The 21,890-nt window shown below is 38.6% G+C and overlaps 1 protein-coding gene and 1 long non-coding RNA gene across 2 annotated transcripts in view; one reads left to right on the top strand and one right to left on the bottom strand.

The window, feature by feature from the left end:
• Nucleotides 1-21,216, bottom strand: part of LOC147874031 (uncharacterized) — a 30,013-nt gene extending 8,797 nt beyond the window's left edge. The window contains exon 1 of the long non-coding RNA XR_015534674.1: nucleotides 20,983-21,216. This is a non-coding gene — a long non-coding RNA (uncharacterized LOC147874031). The remainder of the gene's footprint in view (nucleotides 1-20,982) is intronic.
• LOC110831505 (uncharacterized) lies at nucleotides 922-20,986 on the top strand. Its single transcript, XM_022067566.2, has 4 exons — nucleotides 922-2,407; nucleotides 4,077-4,349; nucleotides 15,802-16,039; nucleotides 18,307-20,986. Exons 1-4 carry the CDS (start codon nucleotides 937-939, stop codon nucleotides 18,719-18,721), a joined length of 2,397 nt encoding a protein of 798 aa, XP_021923258.1. The 5' UTR covers nucleotides 922-936; the 3' UTR covers nucleotides 18,722-20,986.
• Nucleotides 21,217-21,890: the final 674 nt, after the last annotated feature.

Genomic DNA, 21,890 nt, shown 5'->3' with positions numbered 1-21,890 from the left:
GACTTCAAGATAGTCTGCAAACTAATACTTTATTGCTTGACAGGAGTACCACCCCCTTTTTACTCATTTATCCAATCATGAGAGAAGACGAAAACTTCTTTTTTTATTATTTCGAAGAGTTTCGTTAGGATAGATACCCTATACAAACACGCACCACAACATGGCCGCTAGACGTAACACAACACGTAACGCCAACGTAGCTGGTTGAGTCTCTCTCGGGTAGCGTTAGATATTATTACGTCACACAAGCACTGAAGAACCTTTGTTTTTATTTTGTTACTGCTAAACGGGTTTTGAAGCATATTACGTCACTAACAACGTGGACTGTACACGCACTCCAGAAGCTATTTTAGGACCTATTACTTTCAGTTTTGAATTTATGCCCTTGTAAAATGTTTTATAAAATTAATGTTTTTGTCGTGGTTGCAAATTTACACCAGCTATTAGTTGTAGATGAAAAAATACAATTGTTTTATGTTTTTCATCGTGGTCTTTTCGATTTAATCTTTACTTTTCCTTCCCTGCTGTTTGCAGCTCCACCTACTGTGCTTAATTTAAACCAGTCACAGACGACCACAAGGAAGCACAGAAAAGCAAGTGGTGGGATAACAAAAAGGAAAAAAAAAGGACAAGAAAAAGAACTTTCCGCTGGAAATGTATCCTTAAAATCATCATCTCCTTAGATTCATTCCTTAGTACGAGTGTAGTAACTGTGCGTTGTTGTTAAACCGACGGAAATGTTGGCTTTTCTCCGCGGTGATGAACACAGGACACGAAACAAGTCCGTTCATTCATGAATATGAAGCAAGGTTTACGCTTCGTATTCATTAAAAAAACAAAACAAGATCTTGAAGCGAACGGGTAAGGCGCGAAGGAGTCAGAATTCTTAGGAAAATGATACGTCGGTGATGATTTTGTTGTTCTACTCCGAGAATCATGTCTGCTTCACCGCGATCAGAGGCGTGGGTTGGCTCAGTGCCCACTCATTCGTCTTCTTTAGCATTACCAGTTCTCATCTCGCCCAGACCCAATGCGATGGACCAGCATCAGACCCTAGGCTGTATCAACCGGCGGAACAACAGCATTTCCTTGAAGCTATGTGGAGGCAGCGTGCATCAGATACGAGACTCTCGACCGTCAGCTACCGATGTTGAAATCATTAGTCATCAGCGACGGGATACTGACGAATCCAGTGACGTTATACGTAACGAGAATTGTGTTAGGCAACCCGAAGACTCATGTATATTACTGAGCGGTAAAGCAGGAAGTGAGAATTTATCAGTACGTGTTGGTACTGGAGTTCAGCCAACACAAACGCTGTTTGATCTTCGAAAAACTGCTACATCTGCTGCTGCTGCTTATCTGGTAGCCAGAGGATTGCTATCGCAGTTCCAAGATCCCGGTAAAAATGTGGGTATTGTGGGTTCAGCGAATAGCGTGAATGGATTACCGTGTGTGAACACTACATCGAGTCATGACCCGTTACTTCCTAGGAGTAGTTCGTCATCATCAGAAGACTTAACAGGCCAACACAATTCATCATCCACGACAGAAATTGAACTACGGCCGACTCATTTTAGTGGGAATAAAACTTCGTCATTCCTTGTGTCACGCACAACGAATCAACATTCATCACCGCGTGTTGATAATTTCGTGAGTGGACCAGCGTCTATTCCACGACCTCCGACGAATCAGGATTCCGTTTTTCCCCATGGCGATAACCGGAATTGTGAATCGACAGCAAAACAGTTGTTCGGTGAAGTCGACAGTGAGCTTCCGTCCTCTCCCGAGGCAACACCTGAAGACCTTCCAGCCTTACTTTGCAGATTTCTCTTCGGTTCCCCGGACTCCGTCAATTCGTGCGATACCGCTGTTACAATTGTTGAGGAGGATCTGCAAAGCGAGTTTAAGAATGGAAGCATGGACTTTATGCTGTCTCCACCGGCGAGTGACATCACACAATTTCAACCTCACGATAATGAAGAGCGAAACCGTGAAATACTTGGAGATTCTCCATCTAAAAGTGATGCAGAAAGTGTTATTAGCGTTAATGGAGAAGAAATTATGTCGGAGGATGCAGAAAAACAGAACGACGAAGAAAGTTCGAAGGTGTGCGAGGAACGTAACACCGAACAGTGTGTTAAAGAGGTATCGCCTTCGACTGTCTCAGCATCGACAGAAAAAGACTGTGGATCGAAGGCAAAGTGTCGAATATCGAAACGTACCAGTAACCATATTAGGGAAGTGCAGCGAGGTATATCGGAGGAAAGTGGTTACCACACTAGTTCCGAAAACCACGTGAAGTCAGGCATGGAAACATCTTCTACAGGTGAAGTTGCCACGGGAGATGAGGACGTTGAGGATAATGCCAATGATCCGGACGAAGACACGGTGTTCGTTCCATCAGGTGAGTAAGACACACACACGACGTCAGTAAGTTCAAATGCAGTCCAAGAGACCACGTTTCAAATTCGTCTGATTTTCCTTCCCACATTTATATAAAATAACTTTTTTTTTCAAAACATTAAACAACAAAAGAAATTTTAACACGCGCATTATCCCATATTATACTGGTAAGAACTGAGTTGTTATCGCGGGCAGTAACGATATTTCTTACGGATACCAGACTGTATCATAAATACACTGATATTACTGAGACGTGTATTTGATCGCAAGTCATGACAGCCTAAGCCACAAGTAGACTAGTAAAATTTAAAGAATTCTTGCTTAGCTCTGCTATACCAATAGGTACAACAGCCTATTCCAATGTCTGACCCTAATACAGGCTTAAACGTTACCGAGAAGTAAGATTACGTAACAGCATTCCAGCTCCATGCTCGAAACAAAGATTTGTGTGTGGGGTTCTGATCCAAGCTCAGATATCTATAACAAAAGCAAGTGGAAAGTAGATTGACTACCGAGACCTTGTTTGGCATCAGGGTGATAAATTTTATATGTAGGAATATGTAGGTATACCTTCACAGGGCTTAATAAATTTTTTAAGGTTTTTTTGTGAGTATGACATCATACTAATTCTAAGATTTTTTTCTGACACAATCCGTCTGTAATTGAGCTAATTTTGTACGCCCGCATAGGCCAGCTTGCCTCTGAGCTATGCAAAAGCACTCAAATACCACGAAATTGTGATGATAATGAAAAGGTACTAGCAGTTTTAAGAGGCATCTTCTTCTTTACAACCCACAGAATTTGCTTATTGATCCTACAGATTATTTAGTCGGCAGAGATGATCAGATTTGCAAAACCGTTTGTGACTCAGATTATGGCGTAAGTCGGTTTCCGAGAATTACTTTCTCTGAGCGGATCACGAATGATCTATTAGTCATTCTTATTATCGGTTCCTTATGATATCAGAATTTCCCAACGTTGTGCAAATTGTGTGCTTCAGTGGCTGTGACGGTGCACAGTAAAGGACAGACCACAGAAACTTCCCGATTTCCTGAAACTAATTATGTCTAACGGAGACAAGAAACACAGCAAAATTCATGACGTACCCTACAAAGTAGCAAGAATAATATTTATTTCAATGGTCGTATTAGAACACTAAGTTAGGACCTACTCATAGAACAACAAACTTTTTCAATTAAAATATGTTAAAGATGCTGGTACAAAATTGCAGAAAGAAATATTTAAAGACTGCTATAGGCCTCCAAATGTAAATCTAGGCCTATAGGCCTAAATACTCCTTTATTTTCTGATGATCAGATTTTAGTTGGATTTGGGGACAAGATTACAAGATGTCACAGCTCAGAAGACCACAGTCACACTCAAAATTACTTTCAGGAATAAAATATAAGCCTACGTTTGTAATAAGTAGCCTACTGAAGACAAATATAAAATAAGCAAACAAACAAACTATTAACACTATAAAAAAGACACTAGTGTTAATAGTTTGTTTGATTGTTTGATATTCTAATACACTACACGGTATGCAAAGTTTTAAGACTACTAAAGACGCTACATTACCTAGGGCACAGGATATATTTGTTTGCTTTAAAAATAATTAATTAATTTTTTTGTACCCAAAACGAAACTTGTTTTTATACTGCTGCCCACAGACCCCGCTGAATGGAACGCAGGTCATGTAAAGTCATGGCTGAAATGGTCAGCACGACAATTTAATCTGAGTCCTGAACCAGACCCTGACAAGTTTCCTAGTTCCGGTGCTGAGTTGCTGGAACTGTCCAGAGCTGAATTCGAGACCAGAGCAGTTTCTCAGCGATCAGGTCGACTCTTGGCTATTCACCTTGCACACATCCGGCACAGTGTGACAGGTCGCAGTACCAGCCCTATGCAGGAACACGTCCACTTGGACGACGCGGAGGAACAAGGTAAGTGCGTCGTGCGGCAGTAAGGACTTCGATGTCCACGGTGGTCTTCTGGAGGAGAAACACTGAATCCATGTTCAGGGCCTTCGAAAAGTTGGTAACTGCGGGGTCTTATTCCGGAAGGCCACCATCGTCAACGAAAGTACACATCGCACTAAGATCCTCCCATCTCAAAGCCCTTCAATAGCATCAATCACGAAAAATTCTGCCCAGGTATTTCACTATTAATAACTTATTGTTTCCCCATAACGAATAGTCGGTTAATAGCTCGTAAACTGAATAAATTAATTAGCATATAGGCCTATTGAACGAAAATTTAAACATACAAATTAAAAATAACAGTATCTATAAAATAATTTTGAAATATGAAACTAGTTGCATTCAATTTGTTGACAGAATACAAAGAAACTTATTTTACTTATGTTATAGGCCTACTTAAAGACGTCATGAACACTGAAAGAACCGTGTAAAAATTAATTAAATTGTGGTCTCTATGCCTAAAATAAATAGTAAAGACCAGAGGATGTGGGGAGCAACAAACATCTGTATCATCTGAAGGAAACCATCTGTGTAATACACGAGGATCAAACTAGGGGTCTCATGAATGTACGGTGTCAACGATTACACCATCAGTGAACATTTTTCTTTTCTTTTTGGAAGAGTGGTTTAGAAGAAATGAAGGGATTCGATATAATTCACTTTCCAGAATTTTGAAATTCGATTACTGTTGCATTACTCATCCACTAGGGCAGGATATCTCAAGGTGATCTAATTAATGGTAAATGTGTCTGATACTGCTCAACAGCTGGATGTCGGGCCGGTTGCAGTAAAGAATCTGGTAAGTGGTAACATGTGAGTGACACGTGGCCCTTGTTACCGAAGTGTGCAGGCTTTGAACACTTGCGGTGGTCAAATTAACAAAGCTGGTCTCTCATGCTGGTCTCTGGGTGCGCGCGGACATACTAAGCTAAACTGCTGTACGAAATAACCCTGGCAACTTTTCCACAAAAAAAACATAAATGTTTTTATCCTTAAATATAGGCTATATAAAACAGACTCTTGCACTAACGAATTAGTGCGCGAATATCATGTCAGTAGAGATAAGTGTAATGATATTATAATGAATTATTTTTGCGAAAGAATAAGAATCTTATAATAATGCGTAACAGAAGAAGTGGTGTTGATAGAACTGGGAATATTACAACGATAGCAGTTCGTAGTCCGAAATGGAACAGAAGTTGATGTGATATAACGCAGCAAATTACAACGTTGTAGAAGGACAGCGAGTGAAATGAGGCAAGACTGAACAACAGCAGTATTAATTTTAGTAAACAGTAAACAAATTACTTTTTTACCAAATTAATATATTTGAAAATTGTAATGATTTTTAAATTCTTTAAAACATTTATATATTTTCAAAATGGGGGTTAATAAGGGTGCAAGGAGATCGAACCAAATATGACATTTTAGACTAAAACACTGACGATGGCTTGATAAAGACGAAACACTTATATTCATGTAATAGAACAAGTAATATGATTAAAATTATTTGGTAGCCTATGTGAAAGCATCTTATATGTAGAAACTACACGAAACGAAACGATATTAGTTATCACATCAGTCTTTTACCTAGAATCATTAATGACTGAAAGCACATAATTGTCTCATAAACCAACTTATAGTTAATTATCAATTGCTCCTGATAAAAGGATTAGTTTATTATAACATCAGCCCGTCAAACTCAAATAACCTTAAATTGGAGCTTCAAACTTCTCATTACTATACAAATAAGATGGAAAAGTCTGTGACGGGTGACCCTAAACTGTCACTGTGCTATTTAAGAAAATTAACTCTGCTTCGATGTCGCACAGTGCACTCTAAACACAATTCTTCAGCAGGGGTGTACTATCCCTTGTGCCGCTAACGTTTTCAGCACAGTTGACTGGACGCAGGGAAGATATATATGTTAGTGGAGATCTAGTAGTTGATTGGCGGGAAATGAGCCCCGGATTTCCCTTGGGTCCAGTAACAACTTCCGGTCTATTACTGTCCAGCCGGCAGCGCCTCGGAAACGAGAGACTTCATAATAGTAACCCCTCCTTCCTACAGCTGACCATAGTCCACGCTTATTATGACCACTTTAAGACGTTAAGCTCTTTCAATGAATTAACTGAGCCATGTATCTAAGCCCCTTTGACAACGACGTTAAACACTGTGTGTTATAGTTCCTGCCTAGGACAGAAGTGGAATTAGCGACAACTTCCACTTCTCAAGATGACTTACCGATGGAGTTATAAGTTTTCTAGATACCATAAAAGCAAAGTAATAACTTTAAAATATACTAATCGATCTAATATCTGCATTATAACAATTCGAGGTAGTGAGACTTCTGAATTGCTAGAAACTTTGCGAAAAGAAAGTTGCATTCATATAATTTTAGGATAGAATAAAACTGCATTTCCCTTGCTTTGGGAATTTTAAGCAATCATGTTAAAATGTTATTACGAAGTGATTAATAACTGAGAAGATACACCTATCAGGTTGAGGCGGACATTGCACAGGCAAATATATTCTACCTAGGAATTTAAATAATGACTTGAAATACTCAATTATTAAAGCATTATAATTCCTAATATGGCTTTTTTCTGAGTTATAGTGCCGTGTAATCTGGTGGAAGTTGACCAACTTTAAAGAGGTCCTTGCTGCCTCGATCATCAGGGCGATGATGGAGGCATTACAGTGAGAACCTCAAATAGTGCACTGTAATTCCATTTAGGATTATTTTTACGAACTGGGGATTTCGACAGAAGTAAATACTAATTTTAATTAAGGGCATTTGCGGCAAATTCTTTAGATAAACAGGTAGACTAATACATTGTAGCCTACCGTCTTATACCTCATTTCGTGAATTTTGGTATCACGTGACTCGCATTGTAATTTTGTGATTTCTCGGCCCTGAACCACGAAGCAGCCGATAAGAACTAGACAGAATGGAATCGAAACGATTTCATTGAAGAAGGAAGAGAAGAGGAGAAGCAGGGGGTGAAAATAGGTTCCTTGATTACAACAGGAAGGAAAGAAATAAATTGCTTACTGTGAGAGTCTGAGAGAACAAAATCACTTTCCGCAGCGATAAGAGAAGTTCAGAGAAGAGGAAACCATATAAACGAATAAGCTGATACTGTACTTTGCTGTTGTGTGGACAGAGATTGAGGGTGGCTTTGGATACAGGGGCTGTGTGTGTTGCTCACCCTTCTTACTTTGCTGATATATTCGCTGTTTTAATTGAGATGAACGAACGCTACAGTTGTGTTCAAAAAATAAAAGAACAACAACACACACAACAGGCAAAATGGCAAAGGAAACCGTCTTCCAAGAAACTGAGAGCTATCCAAATCCTTCGAACGTTCTCACGAAGAAGCTTTTTTTTAATTTTGTTCAGGATTAGAAAAATTAAGAATTGAAGACAACATTTTAATGTTCTCTAAGTTACAGCACGGAAATGAGATCTTGAAAAATAAATAGTTGCTCAGCTCGTCAATAAATTCTCCTGACTTTGTGGAATCGGCCACAGGCACCTGTCAAGAGGTAGATGAATCAAGTCCGTACGATTAAATCCTGCTTCTATTCCATCAATTTTAATATTATCCTCCCATCCACGACTCTCACAAGTGGTCTGTTCCTTTAGGGTTTCCCGACCAAACGCATGTCTTCATATCTCATGCTTCACGAGTGCCTTCTACATGCCCTCCTGTTTATTCCTTTATTTTATCACCTTATTAATTGGAAAAAGGTAGAAATTAGGCCCATGAAAGTAATTTTACAGTTTTCGGACTTTTGTTACTTCCTGTTTGTCAGACAGTTTTGATCTCCTCATCTCCCTGTTCTGAGACACTCGAGATCTGTGCCCCCTCCCCCTTTAAATGAAAGAGACCACAATTTTACACATACAAAGTAATTAAGTCGCTTGTAATACAAATTTGAAGTTAAGTGTTCGAATTGGAGGGAGGGACGATACATAAATGAACTTCAAATTCAATGAATGGAAAAGCGTAAATCTAAGACTCAAATTCACAAAAGAGTAACAACTTTAACTTCTATTGCAATAAACCATCAACGCAGCAAAGAAATGGTTACTTTATCTACCCCTCTCTCAGTGATGATTTCAGATTTATACCACAAGTCTGATACCTAACTTAAGGTACTTTTGCGCTCAGATCCTAAATCATTGCGAACCAACAAAGCTAAGGTCTGCTCTTCGTAATCCTGTCGGCTTCAGGCGGTGAGCTCTGGTACTCTGGACACGAATTGAATGTGCGGATTTACCAGCAACCAAAGCCTGTAGTATATTACGTGTAAATGTCGACATTCAGTACCTTGACGCACAGAAAAAGATTCGAAAATTCACAGAAATTCTGCAAAACCACGATAAAACACACAGCGCCAATCCCCCTTAATCGTTGTAATTTTTCTTACCTGGCCAGTACATACTAGTTTGATGTAATTATTAATCATTTATAGAAATTCACTGCAATGACCTGATTCTTTAACCTACTAAACAGCATCCAGTTGACTTCATAGCTACAATTTTCAATAAACAATTTCACTAATTTCTGTTGCTATGATTCACATGAACCCGTCCAAATGTTCATCAGGAAAACGAGTCACAATTCTTTATTAATTGGCGTCCTTTATTAAGATAAACAGTCGCTCACTGCGATAGTTACCGCTAAATACCGACTACATTAAAAATCGTGTTTCGTTATTTAAGGCGACAGAATATTACAATATAAATGTAGTCGGGCCGCGCGAAACAGATAGGAAGGCCGTACGCGGTCCGCGGGCAGCGTGTCGATAACCCCCTGGGCCTGCATGTTATACCGCTTTCTTGGTAGGGGTACGAGGCGTCATAAAAAATGGGTAAACAGTTTCCCTAACTTCTCAGTATTTAGCCCGACTTCAGCGCAGTGAAACCTCCTCGAATATTCGCGGAACAAAGACTGTTCAAATATGTTGTCGAATTGATATATTCAGAATGAATATCAGCTTTCAGACTCTGTAAAAGTATTCTCAAGTTCAATCGTGTAGTTTCTGAACTCTGTCTTACACTATACAGGCCTAATACGTATTTGCGGGTCCTTCGTTCCAATCCCTGTCAACGTTCCGAGGCCGCTGTGTCGTGCTCCAGCTCCTTGACATTCGTCCCATCACTAGCAGGTCTCCCTGCCCTTTCACACGCCTCACCCTGTGTTCCTGATACCTAATTTCCATCCCCACCCCTTAACAACCCCCTATAACACCCTGGGGCTATAGGCCATAGGACATTATGAGCCCCGGGAAAGCTCACTCCAAATCCATGATATGAGCCGCTGTGCCCCATCCCCAGAGCAGGCAGCAATAATGATTCTCTGTATGAAAGACCCTCCTGTCCCCTCTGCCCTGCTGTTCAACATTTGACTTTTAGATGCGCCGACGCCCCGCAGAGCGCAGTAATACTGTGTTGAGCCCGCGCCTTGGATTGAGGGGGGGTGGAAGGGTGACGTTGGATACTGGGGGCAAAACTCCAAGCCTCCCAAATCCCACTTGTCTGCCGCCACTTGACACCGAACCATCCTGTGTGATATATTATTGTTTAAATAACATTAAAACCCCTTTTGGTTAAGCTCGGTGTCTCTGCGGGAAGTCGGGCGATATTGTTTTCTTGATTACCTAGTCCGGAAGGTCGTTTTAAACTTCGAAGCGAGACGAAGCCCATCAGCGTCTGAGGAAGGTATTAACTGGTGGTAGTAGGAGGAGAGGGACATAAGACGAAGTTCCTCGCAAGAAGGAGAGATTTCCATTCTGAGGAGGCAAACAGAGATGGAACAAGAAGAATAAGAAGAAGAACAAGAGACTGATGTTGATCTTTATGGTATCCACGTGACTGAGACCTCGACCAATGGGATAGCTGGGAAAGGAAGGAAGTATTTTTCTGGTCGTCGGAAGGATGTGGCTTGTGCTACGGATGGGGAAGATCCTTATTTCTCAGAAGACGCCACCATCATCGCCTGTGCTGCCGCAGGGTGTTCGACGGGATGCTGCGGAGGAAAGACGCGTGGAAGGGAAAATTGATGGGTACTGGGCTTTGGTTCCGTCAAATTTAATGCGGCAAAGAGAGAAAAAATTACAGCGAGGAAAATGGAATAAGTAAATGTCAGATATCGCTCGAATGAATAACAGTTGTGGAATGAAAAGAAATATAATAAAAAGTCTCTTTAGAGCACAGCGGTAACCGCATGTACCACCTGCTTTAACATTCAATAACTCTGCATTTTGGCCGCGTAGTGTATTTATGGGTTTCGTATGATTGTCAGAATAAACACAGATGGTTTCCCTAAACACATTACCCGAATGATATTTTGTCATAGAGGCGCATTGTGTTTTCGAGGTAGGGACTGGACTTATAAATATCATTTAAATAAACTTCGTTCTTCGAAGGGTCTATCAGTATGAATATCAATTCCAGAAATATTTCATACAGGCTGTCTCAAAAATATATACACACATTCAGTGAAAGAAATAAATACATTTTAATAAACTAAAACATTACATAGATACGTCAGCATTTGCATTTAGTGAATTAGCGAATCTAGTGTAGGTCTTCAAAACGACCCCAGTCCATGTCATATGCAAACACAACACACGGAGATCGATAAAGGACAATATTCCGCATTGCCACGAGCATTAATCTTTTTGGGGCATTCCGCGTAGGATTCGGCCAGCAGTCGCGCTCCACATTTTGCATTCCCCATCTAACGCAAGCATAATCCCCACCCCCCTGAAATTTACAACACAATTTAAGTGGCAAATGGCAAATGAAATGCGGTTCTTAAATGAAGTAGTATATTGAATAATGTGTTATCAGTAGCCTAGCTTGCACATGCAGCCTATATTTACACGAGAAATGTAAATAAACATATCCGCACCTCGTCTCAGTAAGGTTTCTCTCTTCCTGTCTACTAAGAAAAGTAGATCAATACAGATATTATACAAACAGAGTTTTATCAGTTAACTTAGTGTAAACGTATCATTCTTGAATTTCTTTCGGAGAATTATGTCTTACGGCCAACTTCAAGGAATTTTATAGATGTCTGACTGTTCTTCGTTCTACAATTCCCCAAAATATTTCTACGTATTCTATCCACGCCACATTTATTGACTCTTACTATTAATTATCACCATTCTAAATGTTTCAAGTGTACAGTTGTTCGTTCTGTTGTAGTATCAGACGAGAAAACAGATTACGAAAAGTTGTCACACAGTCATAAACATTCTTAACCCTGTCAGTGTCAATCATTCTCACAAATAGTTTGAAAATCTGCATCAAACAGCAAAGAAGTTCGTATTAAGATTCGTTTTAGAAACAGTAGTCATACAGGGTCACTAAATGAGTCTTAGAATACATGCAAGTCTCAATGTTACAACGACAAAAGAGGCCTGTCATACTTTTAGGAATTAATAAATATAGCACGAACCAGGTTCTTTTCAAAGTTCTGATTAAACATATTATAGCAGACCAACAAGTAGCAGATGAATGCACCACTGGCAGTGTTAATAGATAATTGATTCTACACATGGGGTTTCTTCGACGATGATGCCGGTAGAGGGGTTGTGTTATAGGGTTGCGCGCGGTGGTGTGTTGATACGGGGGATGGAGAGAGAGGATCAGATGCTGTGCACAGTTGGGAGGAAAAAACATCCCTCTCACTCTTTCACTCAGTGATAAACAGAGAGGTTACGACGCGGATGGGGGGATGTTTGATTCTTCAGTTCGCGCGGTGGCCTACACAGCGACCTGAGGGGTGGCTTTAATTTAACCCCCGTAAAGACTTCAGTATCACGTGTGACGCAACTGAATTCGTACGAGTATTTTCTCATACAGCGGTGCAGTGAAGAAACCAACTGTGAAATCAAACAAACAAAACCACCCTCGAAATTACGCGGTTACGTTGCGTGTTCATATTAACTTAAACATTTCTTTGTAAAGCGTTCAATAAGTTTAAAATAATTGCAGCAAAGTATTAAACATCATCGCTTTTTGATAACAGTGGTTTGTTCTGTATAGGTGAAAAATGTGAAACAAGTTATTAATAAGTAAACTTCAGTGATATTCTTCCAATGTGTGTTTGTATACAAGTAAAATGCAGGTCCAGTACATATTCTTTGTAGTTCTAAATGTAACCATTAAGGGCTTTCTAAATCTCAGAACATTTTAGAATTACTAAAAAAACGGTTTGTATAAATAGTGGTCAGAGCGTAACTCTGCTGGTTCTAGACATAAAACAAACAGTGAAAATGTTTTCTGGTGTTTAATATTAAACGCAAGGCGAATTGTCGCGGTACTCTGGAAATGCAAATGGAATAAGAGATGAAAATGCTTTGTTTAAACACAGACACTATGGTATGAATTCAGTAGTTCTATTCAAGTACAAAAATGTACGTACCGAGTTGCCAGCAATTAGAGTTTCAACTGAGAAATATTTGTAAGAATCAAAAAATGTCGCAAATAAACCATTCAGAGTCTAATGTCACGAATCTAAAGGTACCATAATATCCAGAAATATCTAACCCTTGCCTAAAATCAAAAGAAACAGACGAACTTCAAAACACGCATTTACGTGTCTAGTTACTGAAGTTTTCAAATAAACGTAACTAATTCAATTAGACATAAAATTTTGAATTCGTTATTCAGATATCACAAAATAATAGGCCTAATTATCTAAATGGTGACGTATGGCATCAGGATACTTTAACTTATAACACTTTGCATTTAAAAACACCATATTAAGAACCAACAAGTCTTAGCATACAATTATATAATAACAGAGAACATTCTTTTATTGATTTTTCCCCACATCCGGACAACTTATGTTTTATTCCTGGACAAAAAACTAACAACAGAATTCACATTTTAATTTTGTTCTCCCTGTAAAGTAACGTGATTCAGCACAGGGCATAATACGATAGCGGAGGAAGTCGAATTTGTTGTAATCGATGTGAGAAGTGTAAGGAAAGTAACTCAATACTACGAGAGCTATGGTATCATACGTGGAACATGTGGACCGGCAGTCTGTGAGGGGAAAGGTCATCTGAATCTCGTGAACCGTGAGAATACTCGACAGTCGATACGAAATCCTGTTCTGATGACTGAAGATGTAAGGTGATCGTCATGTGGCGCCTACCGCCGGGGTGTACGGCGGATGACCTGTTGAACGCTCGGCGCCTAGCCACAGCCGTGGTGCACCAAGAGCGTCATCGGGTGCCCCAGGTTCAAGACGGCAGAGCGGCAAGCAAGCTGACGCCCACAGCTGCCGCGGCAGCCATGCTTTACAACGGTGCGGTCAAGATGACTAAAAATTCGTAAAGAAACGTAGAATATCGTAATAAATCTAAATTAGCTTTAACAGAACTGAAGAGTTGTGTTAATGGGAAAAAATATCAGTTTTCTCAAGTCCCTTTCTCTGTCAATAACAGGATCCAAACTACTTGACCGAATTCAACTAAACTCGGTATAATAGGTCGACACAAACTTTTATCAATCCGCCTTGATTTTAGTTTAATTTGGATCACTTTAAGGGAACGATGGTCAGTATTTACCAGACTACACGACACGACAATCCAGATAACAACCATATTCGCCTTTACCATTTGTCCTGATTTATCCGGGGGTACGCGAAGACATCTTAGAGGGTACGTGAAATTTAAAAAAAAATTATTTTATGATAAACACTGAATAATCAGTAATGTAATGTATTTAATTTATTTTAGATGTAGATTATATACTATGTATAACTTGAATTATACACCAACATCTTTGGGGGTACAAAGTTGAAGAGAAATTATATCTGGGGGTACGCGAAGGCATCTTAAGGGGTACGTGAAATTTAAATAAAAATGTATATTATTTTATGATAAACACTGAATAATCAGTAATGTAATTTATTTAATTTATTTTAGATGTAGATTATATACTATGTATAACTTGAATTATACACCAACAACTTTGGGGGTACAAAGTTGAAGAGAAATTATATCTGGGGGTACGCGAACAAAAAAAGGTTAAATACCACTGGCCTAAAATATGTATCAGGCTTATTTTCCGTTAGTTTTAAACTGGAAAAAAACGACGTAAGCCACACAGTGACGAATGTGTGATAATTATCAAAAGACAAACGTACAGGCAAGCCGTGGGACTATATTACGCCTATTTTAAAAGCAAACTCGTAAGGAAGGGACGTTGCCAGTAAGGAGTACGTGTTAATAGGACTTTCTCTCCAGGCCTGGTAAGGTTAACCTAAACAGTATTCACATGATCGAGAAAGACTGACCCAAAGCAGACATAGCTAATCCGTCCATGAAGTTTTTCGTCTCGTTCTCAATGATAACGCGTTTACAGATCTGTTGTAATGAAATGTGAGGCAGGAGGAAGTAGGGATGTGATGACCATTGGCAGATAAATCTACTGAGCTACTGGTTCACCCCTACACGGGCCTATTCTTAGGATCATTTGCTTTGATCATACGAGTAGGTATGTCGAGTAGGCAAATGGAAACAACATTAAAACAACAAATGAGGCCTATCTATAGAGCAGGCCTGTTCAGAGCAGAATATCAGGGCACATTTAATTCAGAATCAATTATCTTCTTGTCTGACCAAACACCTAAATATTCTTTCTGGCTTGATTACAATGAAACGAGAAGCCATATAAACCGAATTTCACCCCAAATTTTATCATTTTCTATGTCGGTGCTAAACTGTGGCGATTTTTAAGCGCATTGAGTTTTAATTCCATAACTCATGAGAGTTTACAACGAAAAAGTGGAATTAAATTGGTCGTTGCAAAGTTGGACTTCATGAAATTCTTCAGACTTAGTAGTCCCGAAGAATATAACTTTACTGTGTCAACGAGATACTTCTGAAGAAACCCCGGAATTCTGAGACGTCTTGTAACCTCAATTTTCAAATTCTGGTACCAGTAACGGGCTCCTTTTTATTATCAAACCTAAAACTTCTTGACGATGGTGAAGAGTCGACTGAATAAAATTTTTGGATATTATCCATCGTCTAGTAAATATAAAACGTAAAACGACGTTTCGGAGATGGGACTCTATCTCCGGAGATAGGGATTAGCTCTATCTAGTGGGCCCAACTGTGTAGGAACCTGAAGACGGAGATAGAGTCCCATCTCCGAAACGTCGTTTTACGTTTTATATTTTCTAGACGATGGATAATATCCAAAAATTTTATTCAATTGGTCCTTTTTATTAATTCCACAGATTTCGTTAACATGCACTTGGACACAGATTTAAACACTGTTAAAACATCGACTTCTGTTCCAAAATCTTGCATTTTTTTTAACAGGTAGTAGAAATAATTTCCTTTCATTTGATGCAGAATTCTTCATTGTTATGCTCAGATCCCTACCAGTTGCTAAACGCCGCGAGCAGTCGATTGGTCGCCCAAGGTTCTGGTCAGATCCAATTGTGGCAGTTTCTGCTGGAACTGCTCAGCGATTCGTCGAATGCAAGTTGCATCACTTGGGAAGGAACCAATGGAGAATTTAAACTCACTGACCCAGATGAGGTTGCGCGGAGGTGGGGGGAGCGAAAGTCCAAACCTAACATGAATTACGACAAACTCAGCAGGGCGCTCAGGTAAGAAACAACATGGACGCTGTCAATTACATCCGGCATTCTCTCCTTTTCAGGTAAAAATATATGAAAATATGCTCTTTCATACATCACAGTCACATGTTTTGACAGTTTTTATACCAACAGGCACTAAAATATTACGCAGCTGCTGTTAATATCTCGCTCAGAAACTTTTTTTTAATCATAACTTGACTTCAGTGCACAATATCGTTTGTACACACCCTTATTTTATATAACAAAATCATTTATTACATTTTAAAAACGAAGACTTTATAACGAAACTTGAAATATTTAAAGAACAGTTGTTACAACTCAAAAGACCATCGTCACCCACGTGACAACCTCAAATGTCACAAATTATATGCAAATGTCATGAAAAATCTTCTGTAATGCAATGTGACTCATTAAGTCAACTTATCGTTATTGGATTAAAAGTCCCACTTACAGAAAACTTCAAAGAATTTAATTTGTCCTCACACATGACTTTAAGTGTTAATTTTCAATGGAACTTCTTCTAATATAAAATAAAGTCGTTAATTGTTAAATTATTAATTTAATTATTCGTGTTTTTTCCGTCTAATCACAATTGTATATAAATAAAATTATACATAAGATATTAAAAATATCATTTACATATTTGGTACAACTTTTTACTACATGTTTCGGTTACATTGAACCATCTTCAGGTGTAAAGTTAAAAGTTAAAAATTATAATCTTATAAACTAAAACTTAATTACTGTTGTTGTGTAGTTTATAAGATTATAATTTTTAACTTTTAACTTTACACCTGAAGATGGTTCAATGTAACCGAAACATGTAGTAAAAAGTTGTACCAAATATGTAAATGATATTTTAATATCTTATGTATAATTTTATTTATATACAATTGTGATTAGACGGAAAAAACACGAATAATTAAATTTTAATTCACAATATGACGCAATTATATCAACTTATAAATTATTAATTGTAAAAGAATCAAGATTCGCCCCATCACGTTTCTCTAGATTTAATTTCAGCTGTAAAATGCAGTCCAGAGCATCGGTCATCAGAAAAAGACTTTGTTTGTACTGCATCGATTTTTTAGAAGATTTTGGTCCAAATGACGGCAAAACAGTGAATGGCACAATACAATAGACGAAACGTTCCTTGGTCAACCCTGAGTTGGGAATTTCCAGCAACCTGCACTCACGACGACGTATTTCAATAGGTTAGGCTGTTTGCAGTCTATCCTGAGCGATGACCTTAGCAATAAACCAAGATATTGGGTGGTCTCTGCGGTTAGATTTAAGGAGTGGCAAAATGAGTAATGAAACGTGTTGTAATGTAGGCCTTAGCCATTTCATGGAATTGTAAAAGTACAGGGCGAGATGGCCTTTCAAAATATTTATTAATCTTCAATTACACTGGGCTATGGTCTATGTTTTGAATGGCGAGATTCAGGTTCTCATGGCCGCTAATATGAAGATGATTTGTCTTCTGGGATGTTGCGTTTACATACATTTCAAAGGTGCTTACTGCGATGAGTCATGATGGAGGCTGTAAGAACCTCTGAAACGTCATTAAACTTCTATCTCACAACATGGCGCAACATCCCAGAAGACGGACATCTAATGCTTCGAGTGTTCACCGTGGTCATTTCATGGAAAGAGCTAAAACACAGAGTTCACAAGCTGATGATGAATTATTTTTATTCCCCTTTGGTCTCAAGATAACCTGGACTGATAAAGGCCTAATCTATACGGAAGGCATGTCAAGGAAAATAATTCCGGGGAATTATTGTCCTTCTCATCGATAAAATTCTAAATAAGAAGGCACTACAATGGGCCTGTGCTTAAGCCTAAATTTAAAATGGCATTTTACGCGGAATAATACTCGTTTAAATTAAAAATATAATAATATACCTAAATATAAAATACAATCTTTAATTTTCTAATATAAATATCGAATTGCATCGACGAATAAAATTATTTTATTGTGAACAGACTTACGTTTAAGGAATTTTATTGCAAATCCTCAATATTTAAAGCCCGTATTTTGACAGGTTATGAACCGCGGGCATGTGGTTGGAGATCCCTGCTTTAATTTATACTAACGGCTTTTGAATGATTATGGCCAGTTCTTATTTGAATAGGCTGCATTACAGATAAAATGACGAAATCGGACGATTGTATTAAACCCCTAAAATTAGATTAAGCAATCCCAGAACCGTTCGGAGCTGTGATCAGTCTGAACATTCACTTGACTTTAATAAATTTTTGTTTCGCAGGTATTATTACGACAAAAACATAATGACCAAAGTCCACGGGAAACGTTACGCTTACAAGTTTGACTTCCACGGGCTGATGGCCGCGTGTCAGGCCCAGGCGCAGGGTAACAGCGGGGGAGACCCTACGATGAGCTACGCGAAGTACCATCACCATCAGAGCGACCTGGGGGCGGCACTGTACCCCGCACATCACCATTCTCCGGGAAAACTATCGTCCATTCTGCCCCCACCGCCACCCGGGGTAGTGCCACCCGCCACGCCGTTCCCTGCGCCACCGTATTGCTGGACCACTGCAGCGGCAAATGCTGCCGCATCTGCGGCTAGCTTTTCGACAATTTACTCGGTGGCCACAAACAGCATGCATCACCCGCCTGGAGTAGCGAGGTATCAGTATCCTAACTCCACGCCGAACTGAGACAACGAAGTGGAGGATTTGTTCCTCCGCTACGTACAGCAACGTCTGATCTAACGGGCGATACTTTTATTCGGGGGTCGGATGGGGTCACCGCGGACCGGGATGTCTGACAAAGAAGTATTCGCAAGGCTACGGCTATTCAAAAACGGTAACACATCTGTCCATTTTCGTTTGACGTAATACATACGAATTTGCATCAAACTTATTAATAATCAATACGTGCATAAGATCCTAAACTCTGATTGGCGCTCTCACGAATTAGGCCCACATCTAATCTCGGGTGGACCTCACTCTAATTTCACATTTCAGTTACAGGATAACTTACATGTCTGAAGAAAATGTCGATTTCTTGCTATTAAAAAAACACTCTGTGTGGGCCTTCTACGTACGAGAAATTATAAATTAATAAACGGCATTGTTATTATAACATCCGAACAACGGCTCAGGATGGACTTAATATTTTCAATCTTGAAAAAAAAAATCAGTTATTATTTAAGGGTTTGTTCTTTCAGCAGAATGGGATAAAAGATTTGAAATAAACTCCGAAGACAATTATATCATTATCAAAATAATTACCCTTCAGTGACACTGTAAAGTGTTCCTTTGCACCACATGTGGAAGTTTCCTACACGCTTTAGTTGATACGTTTATGGACAAATTTTAACGACCGTCAATGTAACCCTATCAGCCCCTAACAGTAGTTATCAGGCCGCGTGTCCTATTATTTACTTGATTATGTCACAAGTAAAGTCATTAGAGAACACACATAAATTTGCCTCAACTACTGTAAATTCGCTGTTTCTAACGCTCCGTTATATCATTCTAAGGTAAGTTATATTTATCAATTTCTACCAGACTACAAAGTGTACCATCCCATAATACACTCATCTTCAAGCATATATTTCAATATCACGAGACTCAAGATTAAATTATTGTAGTAACTCAACGAATATTAAATCTGTAGCCCAATTAGTACGTTTACAACCGTCAATATAAATTAATGTCAACCAATAGACGCCCTAAAAATTGTTGAAGTATAAATACAGAATCACCTCTTCAGGCCACTTTACGTTATAATTTCAACTGTTCTGTACCGTCTCATTTTTCTAATTAGAATTCCCTTTCTCGGCAAGAGGCCTGCATATCAAATCTAAAACTTCTTGACGATGGTGAAGAGTCAATTGAATAAAAATTTTCTTGGATATTATCCATCGTCTAATAAATATAAAACGTAAAAACGACGTTTCGGAGATTGGACTCTATCTCCGTCTTCAGGTTCCTACACAGTTGGGCCCACTAGATAGAGCTAATCCCTATCTCCGGACCAAAAGATAGAGTCCCATCTCCGAAACGTCGTTTTTACGTTTTATATTTATTAGACGATGGATAATATCCAAGAAAATTTTTATTCAAGAGGCCTGCAGCTCTTACAAAGATATCAGAATTGGGTATGTCCCTGATACACCTACTCGTTTCATTGATTCCACTTTAAATACCATGGAGATGCACCTACATAATCAATGCGAATTTAGATTCGTTAAAAAGGAATATTTCATTCACTACCTCATTCAAAGCCAGCGAATTAGGAAACGAATCACAATTTTACTCACCATTGGTGATATTTGCCCATTTGCTATTATATTGTAAATAGAATCCAACCTAGTTATGCAAGGTTGTACGTACATAGTAAATAAGGAAGTGTCTTCTTTATAAAATGATAATGAATTCTATGCCAATTTATACGACATGCATTCACCCAATTTGACCTGTAATTCAGCTGTATTCTATCGTTGAACCGTAATAAATTATTGCACGACTACACATTATATCACGAAATTCTGGTATGGAATACCATCAGACGATTCGTATATTTGACCAAAGAATTACATGCCAAGGTATTTATGAACGAAAGAAAATAGTACTATTTTTCTCTGAATGTCTTTGGCGTACTGTTTTCATTGTTCTGGAATTGTCTCCATCGCCTTAATAAATCTTAAAACGATCACTACGTACGGGAGGATTCATCTTCCTTTGTCTTCAAGTTAAAAAGGGGACGCCTATTCTATTAGGTCTGGAATACTGAGCTGTTCCCAATATTGCCAGCAGATGATAGATAAGTCAAAAACAAAGAAATCAGTAGGCCAATACTTAAACATTGTCTAGCAGATCAGTCTCATTCAACATTGCAGTGGTCTGAGAGTTAAACAGTTCCCATTCGCTGGCTACACGCAGTATAGCGCGGAACCAGGATTTCTGCTTACCGACTCCAGGGTATTAACGACAGGCTGGTCCTTAGTGCGACTCTTTCAACAGTTTCAGAAACACTGAATGAAACCACCCCAATGGACCTTACGAAACCATTCTATTGGATACAAACTAACAAATCAACGAAGGTCAATATTTGGTTGTCGTAATAGAGTCCAGAGCCAATGAGACCTGCGTTTGTAACAAAGTCAAATAGAACTGTGACATATATTAAGGAGAATACAACTTAAAAAAAAAATAGAAATTTGGATTAATAAACGAAAACTAAATGCAAAAAAGTATTTTGAATAAAGGCAAATTTAAGGCAAGAAGATGGCTGTTCTTTACTTTAAAACTAAACTACATTCTAATTTTAATTTAAGAGTTTTCCACATGGGGAGAAATAGAATATGTTTAATAACTAAGACACAATAACTTTCGATTTCTTGCCAGTCTTGGGATCCATGGTGCAACAATTCAACCACTATGACTTTTGTTTCAAACTAAATTTAAAATACCCAACCAAGCCATGAAAAATCTTTTCACCTGAAATTTAGCTGGTGCAAAGATTTGTTATAAATAACTTGATGTTAGATTAAAGCAATTACTGCAGTGGGTTCCGGAGTTTGAAACCCTATCTAAATAAAATGAGTAACTTCTTTCATGTAAGACAGCAGAAACCTCGTTTTGTTTGTAAATAGATTAATACTGCCGTCATGTAAATACACCACCTTTCCTTGATTAGGCCAATGTCATGTATCCATCTAAATAAAAATTTAAACAATTTCCTTTATGTAAGATCGATATGTAAGTCTATTAAACATCCATCATTTTATATTCTTGTTTGTAAATAAGTAAATACTACTGTTGTAATGTAAATAAAGCAACTTAAAATGCAACAAGCCAAAACGTTTCCTTTCATCTC

Source organism: Zootermopsis nevadensis, unplaced genomic scaffold, assembly GCF_977971745.1.
Source record: "Zootermopsis nevadensis isolate Lab colony 2312 unplaced genomic scaffold, Znev_1.0 Znev_ptg000011l, whole genome shotgun sequence".
Lineage (NCBI taxonomy): Eukaryota > Metazoa > Arthropoda > Insecta > Blattodea > Termopsidae > Zootermopsis > Zootermopsis nevadensis.
Note: the sequence above shows the minus strand (reverse complement) of the source record. Positions and strands in the feature narration are given on the sequence as shown.

Coding starts and splice junctions, on each gene's coding strand:
- LOC110831505 (XM_022067566.2), top strand. CDS start 937: ATGTCTGCTTCACCGCGATCAGAGGCGTGGGTTGGCTCAGTGCCCACT. Junction 2,408..4,076: donor CACGGTGTTCGTTCCATCAG/GTGAGTAAGACA, acceptor TGCTGCCCACAG/ACCCCGCTGAATGGAACGCA. Junction 4,350..15,801: donor GGACGACGCGGAGGAACAAG/GTAAGTGCGTCG, acceptor TGTTATGCTCAG/ATCCCTACCAGTTGCTAAAC.